The sequence below is a fragment of the Salmo salar genome, chromosome ssa06 (assembly GCF_905237065.1).
Source record: "Salmo salar chromosome ssa06, Ssal_v3.1, whole genome shotgun sequence".
Taxonomy (NCBI): Eukaryota; Metazoa; Chordata; class Actinopteri; order Salmoniformes; family Salmonidae; genus Salmo; species Salmo salar.
In genome coordinates this window covers 71,398,413-71,422,036 of record NC_059447.1, presented here as the reverse complement: position 1 = coordinate 71,422,036, position 23,624 = coordinate 71,398,413, and the positions used below count along the sequence as shown (strand labels likewise).

Sequence of the window (23,624 nt, the reverse complement as noted above, 5' to 3'; positions counted from 1 at the left end):
CCCAGTCATAGACTGTTCTCTCTACTACCGCATGGCAAGCGGTACCGGAGTGACAAATCTAGGTCAAAAAGGCTTCTCAACAGTTTTTACCCCCAAGCCATAAGACTCCTGAACAGGTAACCAAATGGTTACCCGGACTATTTGCATTTTTCTTCGCACTATTGGTTAGAGCCTGTAAGTAAGCATTTCACTGTAAGGTCTACACCTGTTGTATTCGGTGCACGTGACAAATAAACTTTGATTTGATTAAGAATACAATTGAACATAGCTGAATAAAATATCAAATCAAATCAAATTTATTTTTATATAGCCCTTCGTACATCAGCTGATATTCTCAAAGTGCTGTACAGAAACGCAGCCTAAAACCCCAAACAGCAAGCAAAGCATGTGAAAGAAGCACGGTGGCTAGGAAAAACTCCCTAGGAAAAACTCCCTAGAAAGGCCAAAAACCTAGGAAGAAACCTAGAGAGGAACCAGGCTATGAGGGGTGGCCAGTCCTCTTCTGGCTGTGCAGGGTGGATATTATAACAGAACATGGTCAAAATGTTAAAATGTTCATAAATGACCAGCATGGTCAAATAATAATAATCATAGTAGTTGTCGAGGGTGCAACAAGCACGTCCGGTGAACAGGTCAGGGTTCCATAGCCGCAGGCAGAACAGTTGAAACTGGAGCAGCAGCACGGCCAGGTGGACTGGGGACAGCAAGGAGTCATCATACCAGGTAGTCCTGAGGCATGGTCCTAGGGCTCAGGTCCTCCGAGAGAAAGACAGAAAGAGAGAAAGAGAGAATTAGAGAGAGCATATTTAAATACACACAGGACACCGGATAAGACAAGAGAAATACTCCAGATGTAACAGACTGACCCTAGCCCCCCGACACATAAACTACTGCAGCATAAATACTGGAGGCTGAGACAGGAGGGATCAGAAGACACTGTGGCCCCATCCGATGATACCCCGGACAGGGCCAAACAGGCAGGATATAACCCCACCCACTTTGCCAAAGCACAGCCCCCACACCACTAGAGGGATGTCTCCAACCACCAACTTACCGTCCTAAGACAAGGCCGAGTATAGCCCACAACGATCTCCGCCATGGCACAACCCAAGGGGGGGGCGCCAACCCAGACAGGAAGACCACGTCAGTGACTCAACCCACTCAAGTGACGCACCCCTCCCATGGACGGCATGGAAGAACACCAGTAGGCCAGTGACTCAGCCTCTGTAAAAGGGTTAGAGGCAGAGAATCCCAGTGGAAAGAGGGGAACCGGCAAGGCAGAGACAGCAAGGGCGGTTCGTTGCTCCAGCCTTTCCGTTCACCTTCACACTCCTGGGCCAGACTATACTTAATCATAGGACCTACTGAAGAGATAAGTCTTCAGTAAAGACTTAAAGGTTGAGACTGAGTCTGCGTCTCTCACATTGGTAGGCAGACCATTCCATAAAAATGGAGCTCTATAGGAGAAAGCCCTACCTCCAGCCGTTTGCTTAGAAATTCTAGGGACAATTAGGAGGCCTGCGTCTTGTGACCGTAGCGTACGTGTAGGTATGTACGGCAGGACCAAATCGGAAAGATAGGTAGGAGCAAGCCCATGTAATGCTTTGTAGGTTAGCAGTAAAACCTTGAAATCAGCCCTTGCCTTAACAGGAAGCCAGTGTAGGGAGGCTAACACTGGAGTAATATGATCAAATTTTTTGGTTCTAGTCAGGATTCTAGCAGCCGTATTTAGCACTAACTGAAGTTTATTTAGTGCTTTATCCGGGTAGCCGGAAAGTAGAGCATTGCAGTAGTCCAGCCTAGAAGTAACAAAAGCATGGATTAATTTTTCTGCGTCATTTTTGGACAGAAAATTTCTGATTTTTGCAATGTTACGTAGATGGAAAAAAGCTGTCCTTGAAACAGTCTTGATATGTTCTTCAAAAGAGAGATCAGGGTCCAGAGTAACGCCGAGGTCCTTCACAGTTTTATTTGAGACGACTGTACAACCATCCAGATTAATTGTCAGATTCAACAGAAGATCTCTTTGTTTCTTGGGACCTAGAACAAGCATCTCTGTTTTGTCCGAGTTTAAAAGTAGAAAGTTTGCAGCCATCCACTTCTTTATGTCTGAAACACAGGCTTCTAGCGAGGGCAATTTTGGGGCTTCACCATGTTTCATTGAAATGTACAGCTGTGTGTCGTCTGCATAGCAGTGAAATTTAACATTATGTTTTCGAATGACATCCCCAAGAGGTAAAATATATAGTGAAAACAATAGTGGTCCTAAAACGGAACCTTGAGGAACACCGAAATTTACAATTGATTTGTCAGAGGACAAACCATTCACAGAGACAAACTGATATCTTTCCGACAGATAAGATCTAAACCAGGCCAGAACTTGTCCATGTAGACCAATTTGGGTTTCCAATCTCTCCAAAAGAATGTGGTGATCGATGGTATCAAAAGCGGCACTAAGATCTAGGAGCACGAGGACAGATGCAGAGCCTCGGTCTGACGTCATTAAAAGGTCATTTACCACCTTCACAAGTGCAGTCTCAGTGCTATGATGGGGTCTAAAACCAGACTGAAGCGTTTCGTATACATTGTTTGTCTTCAGGAAGGCAGTCAGTTGCTGTGCAACAGCTTTTTCTAAAATTTTGGAGAGGAATGGAAGATTCGATATAGGCCGATAGTTTTTTATAATTTCTGGATCAAGATTCGGCTTTTTTCAAGAGAGGCTTTATTACTGCCACTTTTAGTGAGCTTGGTACACATCCGGTGGATAGAGAGCCGTTTATTATGTTCAACATAGGAGGGCCAAGCACAGGAAGCAGCTCTTTCAGTAGTTTAGTTGGAATAGGGTCCAGTATGCAGCTTGAGGGTTTGGAGGCCATGATTATTTTCATCATTGCGTCAAGAGATATAGTACTAAAACACTTAAGTATCTCCCTTGATCCTAGGTCCTGGCAGAGTTGTGCAGACTCAGGACAATGGAGCTTTGGAGGAATACCCAGATTTAAAGAGGAGTCTGTAATTTGCTTTCTAATGATCATGATCTTTTCCTCAAAGAAGTTCATAAATGTATTACTGCTGAAGTGAAAGCCATCCTCCATTTGCGAAGGCTGCTTTTTAGTTAGCTTTGCGACAGTATCAAAAAGAAATTTCGGATTGTTCTTATTTTCCTCAATTAAGTTGGAAAAATAGGATGATCGAGCAGCAGTAAGGGCTCTTCGATACTGCACGGTACTGTCTTTCCAAGCTAGTCGGAAGACTTCCAGTTTGGTGTGGCGCCATTTCCGTTCCAATTTTCTGGAAGCTTGCTTCAGAGCTCGTGTATTTTCTGTATACCAGGGAGCTAGTTTCTTATGACAGATGTTTTTAGTTTTTAGGGGTGCAACTGCATCTAGGGTATTGCGCAAGGTTAAATTGAGTTCCTCGGTTAGGTGGTTAACTGATTTTTGTCCTCTGACGTCCTTGGGTAGGCAGAGGCAGTCTGGAAGGGCATCAAGGAATCTTTGGGTTGTCTGAGAATTTATAGCACGACTTTTAATGCTCCTTGGTTGGGGTCTGAGCAGATTATTTGTTGCAATTGCAAACGTAATAAAATGGTGGTCCGATAGTCCAGGATTATGAGGAAAAACATTTAGATCCACAACATTTATTCCATGGGACAAAACTAGGTCCAGAGTATGACTGTGGCAGTGAGTAGGTCCAGAGACATGTTGGACAAAACCCACTGAGTCGATGATGGCTCCGAAAGCCTTTTGGAGTGGGTCTGTGGACTTTTCCATGTGAATGTTAAAGTCACCAAAAATTAGAATATTATCTGCTATGACTACAAGATCCGATAGGAATTCAGGGAACTCAGTGAGGAACACTGCATATGGCCCAGGAGGCCTATAAACAGTAGCTATAAAAAGTGAGTGAGTAGGCTGCATAGATTTCATGACTAGAAGCTCAAAAGACGAAAACGTCATTGTTGTTTTTTTTTTGTAAATTGAAATTTGCTATCGTAAATGTTAGCAACACCTCCGCCTTTGCCGGATGCACGGGGGGTATGGTCACTAATGTAACCTGGGGTGAGGCCTCATTTAACACAGTAAATTCATCAGGCTTAAGCCATGTTTCAGTCAGGCCAATCACATCAAGATTATTATCAGTGATTAGTTCATTGACTATAACTGCCTTGGAAGTGAGGGATCTAACATTAAGTAACCCAATTTTGAGATGTGAGGTATCACAATCTCTTTCAATAATGGCAGGAATGGAGGAGGTCTTTATACTAGTGAGATTGCTAAAGCGAACACCGCCATTTTTAATTTTGCCCAACCTAGATCGAGGCACAGACACGGTCTCAATGGGGAAAGCTGAGCTGACTACACTGACTGTGCTAGTGGCAGACTCCACTAAGCTGGCAGGCTGGCTAACAGCCTGCTGCCTGGCCTGCACCCTATTTCATTGTGGAGCTAGAGGAGTTAGAGCCCTGTCTATGTTCGTAGATAAGATGAGAGCACCCCTCCAGCTAGGATGGAGTCCGTCACTCCTCAACAGGCCAGGCTTGGTCCTGTTTGTGGGTGAGTCCCAGAAAGAGGGCCAATTATCTACAAATTCTATCTTTTGGGAGGGGCAGAAAACAGTTTTCAACCAGCGATTGAGTTGTGAGACTCTGCTGTAGAGCTCATCACTCCCCCTAACTGGGAGGGGGCCAGAGACAATTAATCGATGCCGACACATCTTTCTAGCTGATTTACACGCTGAAGCTATGTTGCGCTTGGTGACCTCTGACTGTTTCATCCTAACATCGTTGGTGCCGACGTGGATAACAATATCTCTATACTCTCTACACTCGCCAGTTTTAGCTTTAGCCAGCACCGTCTTTAGATTAGCCTTAACGTCGGTAGCCCTGCCCCCTGGTAAACAGTGTATGATCGCTGGATGATTAGTTTTAAGTCTAATACTGCGGGTAATGGAGTCGCCAATGACTAGGGTTTTCAATTTGTCAGAGCTAATGGTGGGAGCCGTCGGCGTCTCAGACCCCACAACGGGAGGAGTAGAGACCAGAGAAGTCTCGGCCTCCGACTCCGACTCGCTTAATGGGGAGAACCGGTTGAAAGTTTCTGTCGGCTGAATAAGCGACACCGGTTGAGCATTCCTACAGCGTTTCCCTCCAGAAGCCATGAGAAAGATGTCCGGCTGCGGGGACCGTGCGAGGGGGTTTATACTAACGTTACTATCTGTACTTACTGGTGGCACAGACGCTGTTTCATCCTTTCCTACACTGAAATTACCCTTGCCTAACGATCGCGTCTGAAGCTGGGCTTGCAGCACAGCTATCCTTGCCGTAAGGCGATCGTTCTCCTGTATATTATAAGTACAACGACTGCAATTAGAAGGCATCATGTTAATGTTACTTAGCTTCGGCTGTTTGAAGTCCTGACGAACCATGTCCAGATAAAACCTCCGGGGTGAAAAAGTTGAATGAAAAAAGTTGAGTGAGGGAAAAAGTAAAAATATACGGTAATGAAAAAGTAAAAAACCGTCAGGTATCAAAGTAAGATCGGCAACAAAAACGCACAGCAGCGTAAACAAGTCTGCAAGTTGTGACCGGAAACAAAAATAGAAAGGATATTTTCTCCAAACGATTTGAGGGAGTGCGCATATGCATCTATTCTGTGTTGAGCGGTTAACAAAGAAACAGGTACTCCTACAGTGTATGCTTAATTTAGAGTTATTTATGTAACTTTAGTTGTGATACAAATGTTGGGCTATACGTTTTGAGTTTTAATACATTTTAAGGCTGCATGATGAGACTAATGACTATTTGAAAAAAGTTGCATGAAAGGCATGAGCTCTGTTTTGTTTTTTTGTGTGCAGACTGTACACACTTCATCAGTCCCTCATTCACAATTTGACAAGCACTTGATAATACCATCCCCTTTGTGTGGCCGCAATGCCCCCTAAAAAAATCCATGCCTTTTGCGGCCAGTGGCCATTGTGCCCTTGAGCTGAATCTAATAATTATAATTCCCTTTTCCCGGCTACGTGGTCCAAAGCACCTCTAACTAAAATGGCTCTCCATCACGTGATCAGGTCTTTCTCACAAGCTACAAGTGAAGACAGACACACCGGGGACTCAACTGCATGCGTCCTTATCCAATTCCTAGGCGCATATTGAAGATATTGGAAAAACTGTCCACATTTACTTTTTGTCAGGCAACAAGATGAGTAGGCCTAACGAACAGCAGAAAATCACTAGCCTATGTCAATCTAACATCCCCCATAGTAAAAAAGACAACTTATTCTATTCTGTGCAATAAAGAAATATTTCAAACATAGTCTGGGAAAGTTGTGGAATGGAATAGATCCCAAATGAATGCAACCACTAGCATCCCAAAAACGTTTAAGCTATGAGGCTGACAAAACAAATCAGAACGTTTAGCTTAAAATGTTGATAAACTATTCGACTATGTCTTCACATTATAAGCGCAGCATTACGCACATGGCAGTAGGCTATAAGCGGAAATGTTCCATTAGTTAGAAAACACCATTATCGAAAGTGACTGCAAATGTGATTATGCATGTAATGCTTTTATTATAAAGTTGCATTTTTATGGTGAAAATGATCTTCCCAAAACTTGAAACTCACGTGCTGTGTATGTATGCCAGTTAGGCTTTACACCTGTTGGAAAGTGGATTAATGTGCTTCATTTTAAGAAGTTATTTGGCCACTTTAGTTGTGATAGAAACATTATCAAAACATATAGGCCTATGGCCTAGAATGCACGAGGTGTGTGACCTTGATTTGAAAAAGTCGCAAAAAAAGGCATACGTTTCTTGCCTTACTGCACACAAGCTGGGCATCATTCACACGTGATAATATTTCATTCACATGTGATAGGCTAATATTGTCTATTCTTGATTTATTCTTGTCTTTACATATACTGTTGGGATCGCCTAAACTTTGAACATTGAGATATTAAATAAATAATAGAGACAAAGCCTCGAATAGAAAGAGTTTGTAAAAAGCCAGAAGGCTTTGGAATGTGTTTGATGGAGGAGAGGAGAGCGATGTGTTGATATAGGGAAGACAGATATCTGTGGGTCAGGAGATGAGGTCAGGAGGAAAGGAGAGCGATGTGTTGATATATGGAAGACAGATGGATATCTGTGGGTCAGGAGGTGAGGTCAGGAGGAGAGGAGAGTGATGTGTTGATATAGGGAAGACAGATGGATATCAGTGGGTCAGGAGGTGATGTCAGGAGGAGAGGAGAGCGATGTGTTGATATAGGGAAGACAGATAGATATCTGTGGGTCAGGAGGTGAGGGGTGAGGTCAGTTCCTCTTAAGGAAGTAATCAGGGTTGCTATCTGGTTACCTTCTTTCCTGTAGAGCCATAAAATGTAAGGATTGGAGAGAGAGGAGGAGTGTCTTAAGTAGGATGCATATAAACTGTGATGTCTGAAATGTTTAGCTGTCTGATTTTCAGCTGTACAGAACCTTTGGGAAGGATTAAACTTGGTTAAAGCTTCTACAGTGTCCGAGTTATTTAATCTGAAAAATAAGAACCTAACAGTTGGTGTGGCCGGCAGGATTCACCACGATTTTTAATCAAAGCAAAGAGTCCAGATTAGTGGAGCAGAGCTGGCAACAAACAAAAGGTAGGCTACGTTCCTATATCTGTTTCCACTCATTTTGACATCTTGGGGAGATGAGAATCGTTGACTGAACTAATTATGGGATATGGACCTGGAGAGCCTAAGTTTAATTCTATAGGCCCATTGTGTGACGACCGGTCGTAGCTTTGTGGTATATGCTAGTACCATATAAGTAAAGAGTAAGTCCTGAGCAGGATAGATCCTGTGGAGGGTAAGTCTCATGAGTCCCGAGCAGGATAGTTCCTGTGGAGGGTAAAAGTTTAAGAGTAAGTCCCGAGCAGAATAGATCTGTGGAGGGTAAGTCCCAGGAGTCCCTAGCAGGATAGTTCCTGTGGAGGGTAGAATCTCATATATAAAGTCCCGAGCATAAGCCTGTGGGAGGGTAAAATCTAATAGAGAGAGGGGAAGTCCTGAACAGGGTAATCCTGTGGAAGGTAAAACAATTGTGTAACGGTATATAGACCCATAAGAAGGGCAAAAGGCCGAGTAGCAGTGGCCATGAAAGCGCAGGGTGTGAGTGAATGTGTGAAAAAGGTTGGTTTATGCCCTATGGGCGGGCGCGATGAGAGATGAAGTGGGTTATCAATAATAGTGATATTTGAGGAAGTATTGGAATAGGACATAAAGTCCTGTCTGTATTCTCCAGTGATAAATGTTTCAGACGCTATGGTATCGGTTCTAATACAAGGTATTAAGTGCCGTGACCAATTAAATATTATCCGGGGAAAGTGTGTAGTGCTATCTTAGAAAATAACTAATAGAAGGTGTGTATTATAGACGGGAGTGAAAAAGCTAAAATACCCTGAACACCGATGGGAGTGTTTAGGGAATAATAACTATTGATATGGCGACAAACGGACCCATTTCTCCCTGTAATATAGAGATAGCGAATTTAATAAAGCCATGGAGGCGCTAAAAGAAGCGCACGAGCATTCTACCAATTCGACTGGAATATGGGAAAAAGTGAGCAAATTAGAAAACATTTGACAACCTTTTCCTGCTGACGGAAAATTCTAATCAAATAAAGAATTCAGGGAGGCAATTATAACTTGGCACAAGGACATAAAACCAGAATCAAAAGCTCAATATACCAGCGTTTTAATACAATGGAAAATGTGTAACGATAAACCCATAAAGTGTGACACCAGTACTTTACTACAGAAGGCCTGGGAATGGGAGTGTATTCATAAAATTTGCGCCTCTGCTTTAATGACGGGGTTGAACACTGTGATCAAAACGATAATTGCGGGGGTAGTAGATTTCATCTGAGACGATGTTTTGAGAGTGGAATATGACTCCGCTCGCCTCGCAGACATGCGAAGGGTTAGTAGAGCCATAGAGAAAAGCACTGAATATAGTTTCAATGGCCAGGATAAAACTAAGAAACGTAGAAGAAAAAAATCATCAAAACGTAAGGAGAGGGCTCCCTGTTTTAGATGTGGGACTATCAGGCATTGGAAGAATGAGTGTAAGTGTCACGACTTCCTCCGAAGTCGGTCCCTCTCCGTGTTCGGGCGACGTTCGGCGGTCGACGTCACCGGTCTTCTGGTCATCGCCAATCCACCTTTCATTTTCCATTTGTTTTGTCTTGTCTTCCCACACACCTGGTTCCAATTCCATTCATTACATGTTGTGTATTTAACCCTCTGTTCCCCCCCATGCCCATGCCCTTGTCCGGAATTGTTTATTGTAATTGCTTGTGCACGTTATGTCTGGTGTGCGTCGGGTTTTGTACCCATTTATTGATTGTTCTGTTTTCCGGTGGGTTTTTATTATTAAACTGCGCCGTTGGAAACACAGTTTTTGCTCTCCTGTGTCTGACTTCTCTGCCGCCAGTACGCACCCCTTACAATAAGGTGATACTGGAATCTAGTGAATTAGCAGGAAATGCGGCTATACAAGAGTTTGCATCTTTTTCAAAAGAGCAATAACGAATCGTTTTGAGGTTAGCAAGAATGGAACTTTCACGTAGCCGTGTATAGTTTCTGTTCAATCGATAAACAGTACATAGAGATTACAGTTTCTATGTGATGGGAGATGTATTCGATCACGTTTAACCTAACTTTTATTAGCGTACCGATGGGATTTACAAATAGTCCCACGTGGTATCATTTAGCATTGAAACAATCGTTAAAAGGGTGTCAATTGTAGGTTCTGCGTTGGTACAATACGTGGATGATTTGTTATTAGCGTCATAAGACGAAGAAACTCATATGCGAGACCGCACCACATTGGTAGACAATTTGGCGGAACGGGGTCATAAAGCATCGTATGACAAAGCACAACTCGCACGCTCAGGAAAACTTTAGGAGTTTTCAATATTGTTAAACATTTTATTCTGTCAGTCTCTGAAATTGCTGAGCCGCTACAGAGATGACGTAAAGGGAATAGAGTAGCGGGGTAGGCTGTGTGTGGTATGCATTTGGAGTAATTCATGATTTCGGTACATGGTGGTCACCACGGGGCATGTTAGAAGCGACAGGAACACCAGTAAACATGGTCTGGAGGTAGATTTATTATTAGAATAATGTCAGTTAACCAGTAAATTAGCAGTGGTGAAATGTGAAGCTCATACAAGTCGTACAGATAAAATTGCCATAGGTAATCGTAAAGCAGACGAAATGGCTAAGGCGGCTGCCTTGGTGAGAGAAAGTGTTATGGAACCACATATATATATTGTGGAATCCGTACGATGAGCCATGGCTAAATTGGCCACAGGAAAACGTATTTACATTTGAAGATTCTAGGTGGAATGCCAAAGGAATGGGTTCTAAAGGTAACATAGTTACATTATATGACGGAACACTCATTGCAAATGCAGAAGGCCTTAGGGTTTGTCTAAATCATTACACAGTTTATGTTGTTTTATTTTAAGTACATTTAATGTCGTCTTATTCTGGAATGGGATTGTAGAATGGGGAAAAGGAGACCAGTGAATCGTTAGACTCGGTGGAGAGATACTATCGCCGTGTTGTGGGATTTATTGGGAGGGGTCTTTTCAATTCAGTTAAAATGGGTATGCAGGAGGATGAAATGTTTGGAAGAGGTATTTAAATGGTTTCCGAATGACAGGGAAAGAAAGGGAGAGGAAACATTTTAATGGTGACGAAAGCTCTGAATATTAAAAATTCCTAATGAAGAATGATCAACTTCATTAGGAATTAAATAGACGGGGGGTTTCTGCACAAAATTCATGAGAAACACCATTCTCTATCCACATTGTACCATTACTTTGGGAGATTATTATTATTTCTGTAGGGAGTTATAAAGAGTTGTAATGCTAAATTGTTTATTTTTGATTTAACACGTTTTTTTTTAATCACGTGTTTGAAAGGGGTAAATGACCAGTTCCCTGAGGTCCTGGTCTTTGGGGTACTTATACACTGGTACTGTGTTCAGGCTGCATAGAGAAAAGGAAAATATATGTTAATAAGGGATGACAGTAACTTCAAATGGACTGTGATATATGTATTGCTATCTTCATGATCTGGTAACCATCCTAGGGGTCACCAATAGAACAAGGGAGTATGGACTCATTTAGAAAATGTATTTTTTTTAGCAGTAACATTGTTATTTTTTTGTTGTTGACATTTGTCTTAGAGATGGTATAAAGAAAAGGTTAATGTCATAATTCGACATATAGTCAATGTTTGTCTAGTTCCTGAAACAGAAATGTAATGAACTTAACTGTTGTTATGATCTGTGTTTTTTTAGGTTATCATGGAAGGTGATGTCAGATCATGTTTCAATGCATGGTAGAAATAATTTGACCATAGACAGTGTGTGTAGACCTCAAAACCCTCCTAACCGGCTGAAGAAAAAGCGACAAAGATGTGCTATGAGAGACAATGACTTTTACCACTCCTATCTGAGTCCGAGCCATAAACCAGGGCCGGGCTACTGAGAGCGCGTGCAGAGTGAGCGTGGAGAGAGAGAACAAGCTCAGGTTAAAATCGGGACATTATCAAAGGCCATGAAATGTGACAGGCAGAAGTTACATGAGCCGTTGGGAAAATGAACTGTAAACGATATCTGAAGAAGACACGCTAGAATGATAAATGCCGGGTGAAGGAAAGGGGGGGTGGTGGAATACGCCCTGCTAACTATGTAAACTGAAAATGCATTGAGATACTGATTTTTCTTTACCAGGCCACTCATGACAGGAAAACCGGGACAAAGGGGGGCTGTAATGAGAAGAGTTATGACCGGCAATAAAAGGTTGTTTATAAATGTGAGTTCTGACAGGGATGATGTGTGCGGAGTTGATAAACTGGAATTTGAGCCTTAGTCTCAAAGTAAGCACTGAGTTCAGTCATTCTAAATTCGGGTTGGATAAGTGATAAAACGTTTTCGTTGTGATTGGAATACTGCGAGAGAGAATGGCTAAAGCACGATGAGGGGCTGGGGCGCAGCTAACAGTTATGTGGCCGAGAATGTTTCCAGAAACTTCTCTCTAAGTGTCATCCTGAGGGGAGGTAATTGGTCTGGGAGACTCACTGGATGACAGCTTGGGACTAACATGAACGTTTTTTTTTTATTTTACCCTGTATTCAGAGTTTTTATGTTAGATCACATCAATGAGTGGTGCTGAGTTATTAAACAAGTACTTTGTTTCTCTTTTCTTTTCAAGTCAATATGTTTTTAGGTTTAGTGGAACATGAGGGTATTCATTGTTCCAGAGTAGGGAATGATGTATATTGACTATTTGATTTGAGAAGGTGTTAATATGTTTGTAAATATAGAAAATGCATTAGGAGTATGATTCCATTCCCAGAGACTGAATATTGTTGCAGGAGATAGCTCATAGAAGAAGGAGAGCAGCTAACTGTACACAATATGGGGATTTAGTTGAACCTTACACATACCCAGATAATGGTGAAAATAGCAGAGATAGTATTGTCATTTCAGACACTATTGTCAACTTTCAGTAATGAGTTTGTCACAGAAGGCATAACACTTGAAAGAATAGCAACCGATCCCTGTATACAGGAGGCCACATTGCAAGAAGGGAAGTTTGCTGTGATAATAGCATCACATCTCCTGCAGAGTGTGATTAAGAAACATGTGACTCAGAGTTTTGTACGGTTGGATACTCTTCCAACGCCACTAATCTCTCCCCCATTTCTGACAGCTAGTAAACACTTGACACACCTCCCAGTAGATTGGGAAAGAACAACGATACATGGGAAGTGTCAGAAGGTGGCTGCTTATCAACCGTTGGGGCCCAAAGTCTACACTGTAACAAAGGTGTTTACAAACGGGTGGGGGGTGGATCGGCCTTGGGATGAGATGTGTACCTAACTTGAGCACAGGGATGTATGATCCGCAGGTACCAACTGTAGCAGAATACAGGAGGTCAGTGGAGATGTTGGTGGCTAGATACCAAGGGATAAACTGGGAAACAGGTAGGGGGTATCTGAAAGTTCAGTCCTAGACTTATCAGTAAACCACAAAGACAATAGGAGAGCAGGAGACAAATTCTGAGCAATAGCTAGTCTCACAGCAGTCCCTGTAGGGACAGTAACAGAAGGAGCAGTAGTAGAAGCGTAGAATGCTATATTAATAGCATGAAAATGGACTACTGCGCAAATGAGGGGTATTGTGAGACTATAGTCATGGGCCATGTTGGAAGTAGCAGTGGTTACTTTTGTAGCATTGTCGGTATATCAGTAACGACGACTCATGTCACATGGATTGGTTAGTGGCAACTGGGGAACCGATGGGAGGACAGAGGATGCTGTTATTTAAATATCACAAATGATGTTGTCAGGAAATAACTCATGTGTTGCAGTGTGTATATCCTCAGGTGGAACCAAGACATAACCAACGGCACGGGCTGAATTCTGGAGATTGAGTACATCAAGAGACACCAGGCGGGGGTGTTGGAACAGCATTGATTTGAGAGACACACTACTTCGAACAGTACCTGCAGTGGTTAAGATCGTCATGTCTCTCCTTGGGGGTTGCATAGTTTTCACGTGAAGTGAGGTCCAACGGCATAATGGGTGAGTGAAGACACCATGACACAGGAAGCGGAGCGAGAGAGAGACTAGATTCCACTGTAAGACATACAGATGGTTGGGTCTGGAAATGACTATAAACATCATAGTTGGTTTGGGATTTAGCTGCTTTATGGGTTAATGCATCATATGATAGAGGATAGAGGGGTAATTGTACTGTGAACAATATGTTGAAGGCATTGATGTAAAAGCAGATACAGTGCCGAGTTCCCTCAAGAGGATGGAACGTGGATTAGGGATACGCACTTGCATATCAGGTGTCGTGCCTATCAGGTGAAATGGAGAATATGGGGAACAAAGTGAAAATGACATGACTTGGGAACACTTCTCGGAACCTGGGGCCTAAAGGGGAAGACTGGGTGAAAGCATGAGGAAGCTTTTTAGAGATTTCATTTTTGTGGAACCCAGCAGGAAATTATATTGTAGGCATAGTCAGGTGAAGAGAGAGTGGGAATTGTCATGGTTTCAGACTTTGGTTTTCATGCATATATAAATATGCATAGCTGATCACATTGTTAACCTGTTAGGGCTAGGGGGCAGTGTTGACACGGCTGGATAAAAAACGTTCCCGATTTAATCTGGTTACTACTCCTGCCCAGTAACTAGAATATGCATATAATTATTGGCTTTGGATAGAAAACACCCTAACGTTTCTAAAACTGTTTGAATGGTGTCTGTGAGTATAACAGAACTCCTATGGCAGGCCAAAACCTGAGAAGATTTCAAGCAGGAAGTGGCCTGTCTGAGAAGTAGTGTTTCATCTTGGCTCTTTTTATTGAAGACTCAGGATCTGTGCAATAACGTGACACTTCCGACGTCTTCCATAGGGTCTCAGAGCCCAGGAAAACGTTGAACGATATCGAGGCAGGCTCTGGCTGAAACACTTTATCGCTTTTGGCAAGTGGCCACTCAGAGTACTATGGGCTTAGGCGCGTGCCCGCTTCGACCGAATGCTCTCTTTTCCTTTGTCTGTTTATCTAAACGCAGATTCCCGGTCGGGATATTATCGCTTTTTTTATGAGAAAAATGGCATAAAAATTGATTTTAAACAGCGGTTGACATGCTTCGAAGTACGGTAATGGAATATTTAGAATTCTTTTGTCATGAATTGCGCCATGCTCGTCAGCCTTATTTAGCCTTTAGGATAGTGTCTAGAATGCACGAACAAAACGCCGCTGTTTGGATATAACGATGGATTATTTTGGACCAAACCAACATTTGTTATTGAAGTAGAAGTCCTGGGAGTGCATTCTGACGAAGACAACAAAGGTAAGAACATTTTTCTTATAGTAAATCTGACTTTGATGAGTGCTAAACCTGCTGGGTGTCTAAATAGCTAGCCCTGTGATCCCGGGCTATCTACTGAGAATATTGCAAAATGTGCTTTCACCGAAAAGCTATTTTAAAATCGGACATATCGAGTGCATAGAGGAGTTCTGTATCTATAATTCTTAAAATAATTGTTTTGCTTTTTGTGAACGTTTATCGTGAGTAATTTAGTAAATTCACCGGCAGTGTTCGGTGGGAATGCTAGTCACATGCTAGTCACATGCTAATGTAAAAAGCTGGTTTTTGATATAAATATGAACTTGATTGAACAAAACATGCATGTATTGTATAACATAATGTCCTAGGGTTGTCATCTGATGAAGATCATCAAAGGTTAGTGCTACATTTAGCTGTGGTTTGGGTTTATGTGACATTATATGCTAGCTTGAAAAATGGGTGTCTGATTATTTCTGGCTGGGTATTCTGCTGACATAATCTAATGTTTTGCTTTCGTTGTAAAGCCTTTTTGAAATCGGACAGTGTGGTTAGATTAACGAGAGTCTTATCTTTAAAATGGTGTAAAATAGTCATATTTTTGAAAAATGGAAGTAATAGCCTATCTAAGGATTTGAATAACGCGCAAGCGTCCCACCTAGCCCATAGAGGTTAATACTGTTATGTTTTATTTTTTGTTGTTGCTTTCCAAGTCTTGTGCTATCACTCTCTTAGGAACCAGAAGGGAGAAGTTGAGAAACACAGCCGCTCCATCTGCCATAGAAAGACGGCAGATTCAGCTGGAATGGCATTTTGTTATGCGTCGATAGATGGGAATAAAATTGTGTGATCACAGTTTAGAGGCCATAAGTCTATGAATTTGTACACCTCAAAGTGACTGGTTGTTCATTGTTTGTTGTTTAATTCATGTTTTATAATCATTTGTTAGGTTTTTTTTTTTATTTAATGTTTTATTATCATTGTTTACACATTTAAGTCATTTCCAAGTTTATGTAAAGTGAACATTAGGATGCTATTGTTCAAGAGGAAGGACTGTTGGGATTGGCTAAACTTTGAACATTGAGATATTAAATAAATAATAGAGACAAAGCCTCGAATAGAAAGAGTTTGTAAAAATCCAGAAGGCTTTGGAATGTGTTTGACGGAGGAGAGGAGAGCGATGTGTTGATATAGGAAAGACAGATAGATATCTGTGGGTCAGGAGGTGAGGTCAGGAGGAGAGGAGAGCGATGTGTTGATATAGGGAAGACAGATAGATATCTGTGGGTCAGGAGGTGAGGTCAGGAGGAGAGGAGAGTGATGTGTTGATATAGGGAAGACAGATATCTGTGGGTCAGGAGGTGAGGTCAGGAGGAGAGGAGAGCGATGTGTTGATATAGGGAAGACAGATAGATATCTGTGGGTCAGGAGGTGAGGTCAGGAGGAGAGGAGAGCGATGTGTTGATATAGGGAAGACAGAGAGATATCTGTGGGTCAGGAGGTGAGGTCAGGAGGAGAGGAGAGCGATGTGTTGATATAGGGAAGACAGATAGATATCTGTGGGTCAGGAGGTGAGGGGTGAGGTCAGTTCCTCTTAAGGAAGTAATCAGGGTTACTATCTGGTTACCTTCTTTCCTGTAGAGCCATAAAATGTAAGGATTGGAGAGAGAGGAGGAGTGTCTTAAGTAGGATGCATATAAACTGTGATGTCTGAAATGTTTAGCTGTCTGATTTTCAGCTGTACAGAACCTTTGGGAAGGATTAAACTTGGTTAAAGCTTCTACAGTGTCCGTGAGTTATTTAATCTGAAAAATAAGAACCTAACAATACTAAATAATATATATGTGAAATTTCTTTTGATTTAGACTGGACCATTATAATGCACCTGTCTCGAAACAGGGGCAGTGGAAAAAAATACATGTCATCTGTATGCACTTAAATAGAGAATGGAGGACGCTTTTACTGTGGTTCATGTTCATGCCAGCCAGGTAGGCTATACTCCTGCTGTAAAGAGGAGCAATGTGCTTAATATTAGGAAAGTTGAGAAATAAATATAGTAAGCCTAGCCTATAGAAAGCAGAGTGATGGCCTCTTCTTTTTAATAGAGGCCATCACTCTGTTTTCTCACGCAATTTGCATCGCCTATAGAAATATTGCAAAACATAAGCTCATGGGCTCTCATGAAATGTTTGATTACATTTGCAATGATGTGAGAGTGATTAGAGGGACAATAGAGTGCTGAGTACCAGGCAGTTAGCAAGTTTGGTAGGCTACTAATGACCATCAGCAGCATCAGCTCTTGGAGAAACCTAATTACCTCATGACTCGTGACCCCCGGTGTGGCAGTAATAAGGTTACCGTGACAGCCCTAGTTACCACTTCAAACTTTCTCAGTATATATCATGTCAACAAGCTGAAATAGGATTGTAAAATAAGTGTTGCCAAAAAGGACAACAACAATGATCCCAAAAATGACAGTACTAATGTTAAACATTAACCTATCACTATACATGTTCATACATGGAGTTTTGAATTGCACTTACCCCCAAGAAGAACCCTGACACACTGATCTTGGCCATAATATGCAGCCTCGTGCAGCGGGATCCATCCATACTTGTCAGGCCACAGTATGTTATTCTCAGTGTTTTTAGCCATAGCTTGAACCGTAGTGACATCACCATTCAGGATGGCTTGCACAATAGCGTCCTGTTCCCTAATAGGCAAACATACCCATCATCATCCACTTGCTTTTTTTCCTCTAGCCCACATGTACAATACAAGACATTAAGCGGAAATCCAGATCATTCTGAAACTCAGTAACTCTGACAGTGATAATTTTTTGAATTAGGTAACTTTGAGTTATGGATAGTGGATTAAAACAAAATACACTCATCCTTAGTTAGGGTTTATGGTGTTGGAAAAAACATTGGTTACCTTAAAAGGGGAATTCCACCACTTTATCTCGAGCACAATAGCACTGTCTACATTTGTGAAAATGGCGTTGTGGTTAAAAGACAAGATAAAAAAGTGCAATTTGATGAAAACATTTTTAAAAGCAGTGATTTCTAAACACTACTAGAATGGTGATGACACGGTGAGCAGGAAAAGGTTCCCCTCCCCTCCCATGGCTAGAAACTTGATGCAGATTTAGAAAATCATTGTTGTGCAGTATTATTCAGTTGTATTTGCCATTTTCTTATCTTGAAAAGTGAAAGTGGTGGAATTTCCCTTCAAGCAGATCATTCCCAGCAGGTTTGTATCCTATGAGGTGGAGAAATAACATACAATAAATGCCATCACATATTAATACAAACATCATTACATATCCTAAAGTGTTCATGTCTTGGTGTGAAGGGAAGATGTGTTGCTAAGATACCCTTTGTGAAAGAAGACACTTACTCCTCTGTCCCCGGGCACGTACTGAATGGAGCCGTCACCTCTGTGCTATGCCAGCATGCGCTTTCCATTGCCTGTGACAAAATGGGTCACCACAACGCCGTCACATTTCCTTCTTTCTTCACATTTCTTTCTCCTGCTACAATAACAGTGAGATATACTCAGTTGACAGTCACAGCTGACTGCTGCAAATGCGTACGTAAAATGAACTAAACTAATACAGTGGGACCCTAAGCTCATTGGATATGGTGTGTTTCTTCAAAGTGAAATGTTTGATTCGCATTGCTGACATGATTACTATGAAAAGCTCTGTATCAATCACTACAGTAGAGACATCTAAAATACCTGTCTTCAATTCTAGTTCATATCGCCATTATAATGTTCCTCTGAAAGCTTTTCTTAGGGGTAGGCTTGAGACATGTGCATATCCAACATGCACAGTTGCAGGGCACTAAAAAGTTGGTTAATAAAAAAAAAAACTTGTACCATGCTACAGGTTTTCGCGACAAACTATCGCTAGGAGATGCTAGAGCAAAGTGTTGCACAAGCACACGCAATGCAGCAATTGTCCTGCCAATACCGTAACATGACCTAGTAAACCTTATAAAACCTGCAATCTTGCATGCAACTCAGCACGGAGACTTGTTTTCATCAGTGTTGCTATTTTTCAACCTTGGTGACATGTGAACTTCAGACCATGCTACTTGGATGTATTCCCAAAAAGCCTGTTGGGTAAGGGATCATTATCATGAGATTTGTTGGGACAGGTGTTTGGCACGTGGCCCACTGGACTCAATCAGACCAGCCTGTAAACAAGGTGTTGTATGTCAACAAACGATACTCTAGGCATCTCGGTTTTCCAGCTAGCAGTAAGCGGGTAAATTGTTTAGTCACGTTAGCTAAGCAGACGTAAACACCTCACAAGTCAAGTCATTCGTTTGAGAAAACAGTCACTCTCATGCATATCTGCAACCTACATAAGATATCGAATGGCAAAACCCACAATAAACGTAAGGTTATATGATTCGGAAAACATTTGCATTGATGGAGTCTGTACAGTGACACATAGGCGCATATGACTGACTAGAGCAACATAATAATCAGAGAACACTTTCCTTGATCAAGTCTTGACTGGCAACACTTTCTATTACATTGTCCTTGTGCCATGTAGTGACTTGATAAGTAACAAGAATTTCGCTACACTCGCAATAACATCTGCTAACAATGTGTATGTGACCAATACAATTTGATTTGACTTGGAACTACTTTGTAATGACCAGATAATTACTGCTATACACTGTAACTACAGATATGTTACGTAACAAGGACAGTTATAGTGCAGCCTGTCATTATGCCATGATATTGGAATTGTATGTAACTATCCATAGCCTACAACTTAATATAAATGGTGGCCCAAATCCAAAAGTGGATAATGAAAAAGAATGAAGGCTCTTTTCAGCTGGCACATACACGTCAGTTGGGTTGGCAGTAGGCGGCCTATGTCTTGGTTCCTGCCTTGGTGGGTTTGGCCTGGTTGGGGATGGATTTGTCCTATATTGGACTGTTCTTCTGCCTAGAGCTGTTGGGGTATTGCTGGCTTCACCCGGTGAAGTGGCATTGTGGGCATCACTGAGGCTGCGTTCGATAGCCAGCAGAATCAGCTCGTCATCTGACAGGTTGTTGTAGAGACTGTAGTCATCAAACCCCAGGTTGTGGCCCGGCGTGGAACCAGGGATAGATATGCTGGCAACTGCCATGTTGGATCTGGAGAGAAAAAGAGAGGATACAGTGTATCAGTAATGTATGATGCATTATGTCCACCATGTTGGATCTTGAGAGACCCATTCCTATCACCCATTCAATATACACCAGGGGTGGCCAAGCCTGGTCCGGGTGGGTTCTGTAACATATTCCGTCTAGAGACCATGATTAAAGGGATAGTTCACCCAAATTACAAAATGACATATTGGTCTTGCTTGTTCAGATAAATGAATTTACTTTAAGATGATTTGGACTTGACGTGCAAAAATGTTATTATCGGGGATATTGACTTGCATTGGTCTTGTTCCAGAAATGCAAAAAACGTATAACGTGTAGACAGTGCCCATGTCTTTAAAAAAAAGTTACAAAGTATCACTGTATTACATTGTCCATACTGGTTACAGTGCAGGAAAATCAAATGTTGTAATTGGGGTGAGATTTCCCTTTAATTTGGACTGGAACACACTACATCATCACCCTAAGTCCAGTGTAGGACATATATTACATCAGGGTGGTTCCCAATACACATTTCTGCTGAAGGGGTATTGAACTGTTCACTACTTCCCAAAAATGTAAAAGCATTGGATTGATGGAGGCATGGTCTAGGGAGTTTCCACCATATTTTTTCCACTAGGCTTTTCCTTCCAAATCAGTGAAAGGAAGTGAACAAGTGCACACTTTGGGAGAAAGGAGAGATAATTGGGACGTACTGTAGCCAGAGACTATGGGATTGATTCAATTGAACCTGCAATGTGGCATTCATGAAGCAGTCCCACGATCATCAAATTCTACAATGGTTTTGAGTAAAGTAAAGGAACATATGTGCAAGTGGGCTTGTCAATTAAGGTGTTTAAAGTCCCCCCTAAGACAAGCATACCATACAAATGGATGACTTGAAGGAAAATCATTTATTGAATGGGTTTATTTAGGTTGGGTGAGGCTGGGATTATGTTAGGATTGGATAATGAAATTATGATATGCTCCCCTTGGAATAGTGTTCACATTTCACATTCAAATCATTAAAGTGATTTGGAAATAATCAAGGGTTGGAACCGGTTCAGGGAACAGAACCGAAAACCTTTTTTTTTTTTTTCGTGGAACAGAATCAGAACCACAAATGAAAGTGATCTAAACTGTTCTGGAACATAACCGTTATTTTAAAAGTATGGGAACCGGTTAAAAACATTATTTACATTGCAGGCATTTCTTTTCTGTCCGACAAAAAACACAAAAAAGCGCCTATGCAATGCCCTCACTCAGAAACGTATTCCAGTGTCTGCTTGCCTGCCAGCTGAAAATCTTTACCAGTGTGTAGGCAATCTGCCCTCCCCCTCAGAAGACGAGTTTAGTGGCCTACTGACGTTACAAGCGTGATTCAGAAATTAGGGAGATAGATTTTTAATTCGAAAATAAGGGATTCAACTTTTAAATACTACTTAAGGATACTATAGTTGTCACATTATCACGATTTATTAACTAGAAAAAAATAGGACGTGTGTTTATTTTAATTCTTGTGCTGCATTGCACACTAGCTAGCTGTTCCAACATTAAGCCAACTTTCTGATGGTCAAAGACATTAAAAGTTCCTTCATATAAGCCGCTCCTTCATAGATATAATTCTGTGAGCATAATTCAGAAGATACATGTCATAACAACAAGATGCCCACCAGTTCAAACCAAGCCTCCTCCACCCTCTCTCTCTCTTTCAGTCGCATCTCGCACCCTACACTCATCTGTCCAATGCCTTTAAATAGCTTGCCTGATCCATAGCAAGCTGCTCTATCCGCAGTGATTGGTGAAGTAATTTAATGTCGAGCTAAATGTAAAAACAAATCTATCTCAGAGGTTTATAAAGGAACAGAAAGGTCCATGTAGGTTTTTTTTTTACACAACAACAAAAGTGCACCAAAGTTGCCAAATAACAATGTAAATGAAAATATGTCTCACCTTTCTCACAAGCTTTTACAGTTTTCCAAAGGCAAAAAGAGAGTGTCAAAGTTTCGCTCTCTGGTTAAACTCCCCCACTAAGACTTCTCCACTCCTCTGTCAGTAGATGTTTCTGAGACAGGGCTTCCAATCCAGCCGTCTGGAATATTTCTGGGAGCTTCACATGATATCCATAGGGTAGTGGGCCAACTTTTCCTCTCCCCCCTTCATAGCTCAGAATACTCCTGAGGGGGAGTTGGCCTAGATAGCACTAAACAACAAAACAAATTGATGGAACTCTTGGGACTAACAGCGAGGAATCCCAAAACATGGTGAGTATCTTACTAATCAGAAAATGTGTTAATCATACAATATGTGCATATTACAATAGAGTGATATTGACTGACTGTGTTCAATGGAAACTGTGAGTTGTCCCAAGTACAGTGTTCAGGCTTGTAATCCTCCTGTGCTAGGTCAGACTCTTGCTGTGTCTGGTTTGGTTGTGGCGGGTTGGTGTGCCTTGTTCCTTATGTTGAGAGGTCTGGTATTGTGTTGTGTTACAATCAATGTAATGGAAAGAGGTGTTTATTGCGGATGCCTGTTTCTTATTTTTAGACAAACAAATCCATGGAAAAAGGGTCAAGTTTATCGACAAGGTTGACTTCCTCCCATTTTGTTGGCAGGTCAATCTGCGTCATGTGTTTGTTTCATTTTGATCTGAGGGCACTTTGCATTTATTTTCGTATGAGGGGAAGGTCATAGATACCCCACAGGCTGGATTCCAGAATACCAGCCACTACAGTTACAGTCGTGTCATCAGTCTTTTAATACCACGTTGAGTGTAGAGCTTAGGGGTTAAATCAATACTGACCTCTATACTAAGGTTAGGGGTTAGTTCAGTACTCGCCTAAGAAATTGTTGTAATGCAGAAGAAGCAATGAAAGGCTGTTCACAATTTCTAGTTTTACCTACTGTATTAAAGTGGAAATATAAGTGTGAAAATTTGTATGCCTATTCTGAACATTATTTTGTAAATTACATCAAAATAGAAAACAACTAACTTGTCAGTTGCTGTTTACTTGAGTAAACATTATTCTCCAATTAGATATTGGATTAAAAGTTAACTTAATGTAAAGTGACAAAACAAATCTTACAAACATTAATTGAACATTGTTATGTCTGTAACCAACATTTGCTAAAGCAATAACCCCTTCACACTATTTAGATGGACAGTCTCAGTTTCTTCTTCGACTACTATAACAATACTTTTGACCAGCTGAAGCAAGTCGCACAATTTTTCTTCAGGCTAGCAGTAGCCAGCCATGCATTATTTGTTTGCCTATTTCGTTGATAATCGAATAGGACTAAGTAAGTAAATAGTGCACTTTCAGCTGTCAGGATAATTTCTTTGACTTCTCGAATGCGAACACATTCAAACCGTTCATATCAAAGATCCACCACCATATTTTTATGCTAATGCATCCTTATTTCTATGCCAAACTTCCACTGTTGTGCGTGGTCAAAGAGCTACATTTTTATGTCATCTGACCATTCTGCATCAGCATGAGGATGTGGCCGGTGACATATTGCTTCTTGGAAGTCCAATATCTTAAAAACTTGA

The 23,624-nt window shown here is 41.5% G+C and overlaps 1 protein-coding gene across 6 annotated transcripts in view; it reads right to left on the bottom strand.

Annotated features, from left to right (window-relative positions):
• Nucleotides 1-22,252, bottom strand: part of LOC106607987 (ankyrin repeat and SOCS box protein 2) — a 39,712-nt gene extending 17,460 nt beyond the window's left edge. For 3 of the 6 annotated variants that reach the window (XR_006770314.1, XR_006770313.1, XM_014205535.2), the window contains exons 1-3: nt 22,025-22,252; nt 19,787-20,080; nt 17,464-17,633 (exon numbers count right to left, since the gene is read on the bottom strand). Coding sequence is in view for 4 of the 6 variants with exons in the window: in XM_014205535.2 (XP_014061010.1) it covers nt 17,464-17,633; nt 19,787-20,073 (457 nt within the window). In the remaining 2 variants the exon portion in view is untranslated. Of the gene's footprint in view, nt 1-17,463; nt 18,182-18,319; nt 18,391-19,786; nt 20,081-22,024 lie in introns of those variants that run through there. The other 3 variants (XM_014205534.2, XM_014205536.2, XM_014205541.2) reach the window with 3 other exon arrangements.
• Nucleotides 22,253-23,624: the final 1,372 nt, after the last annotated feature.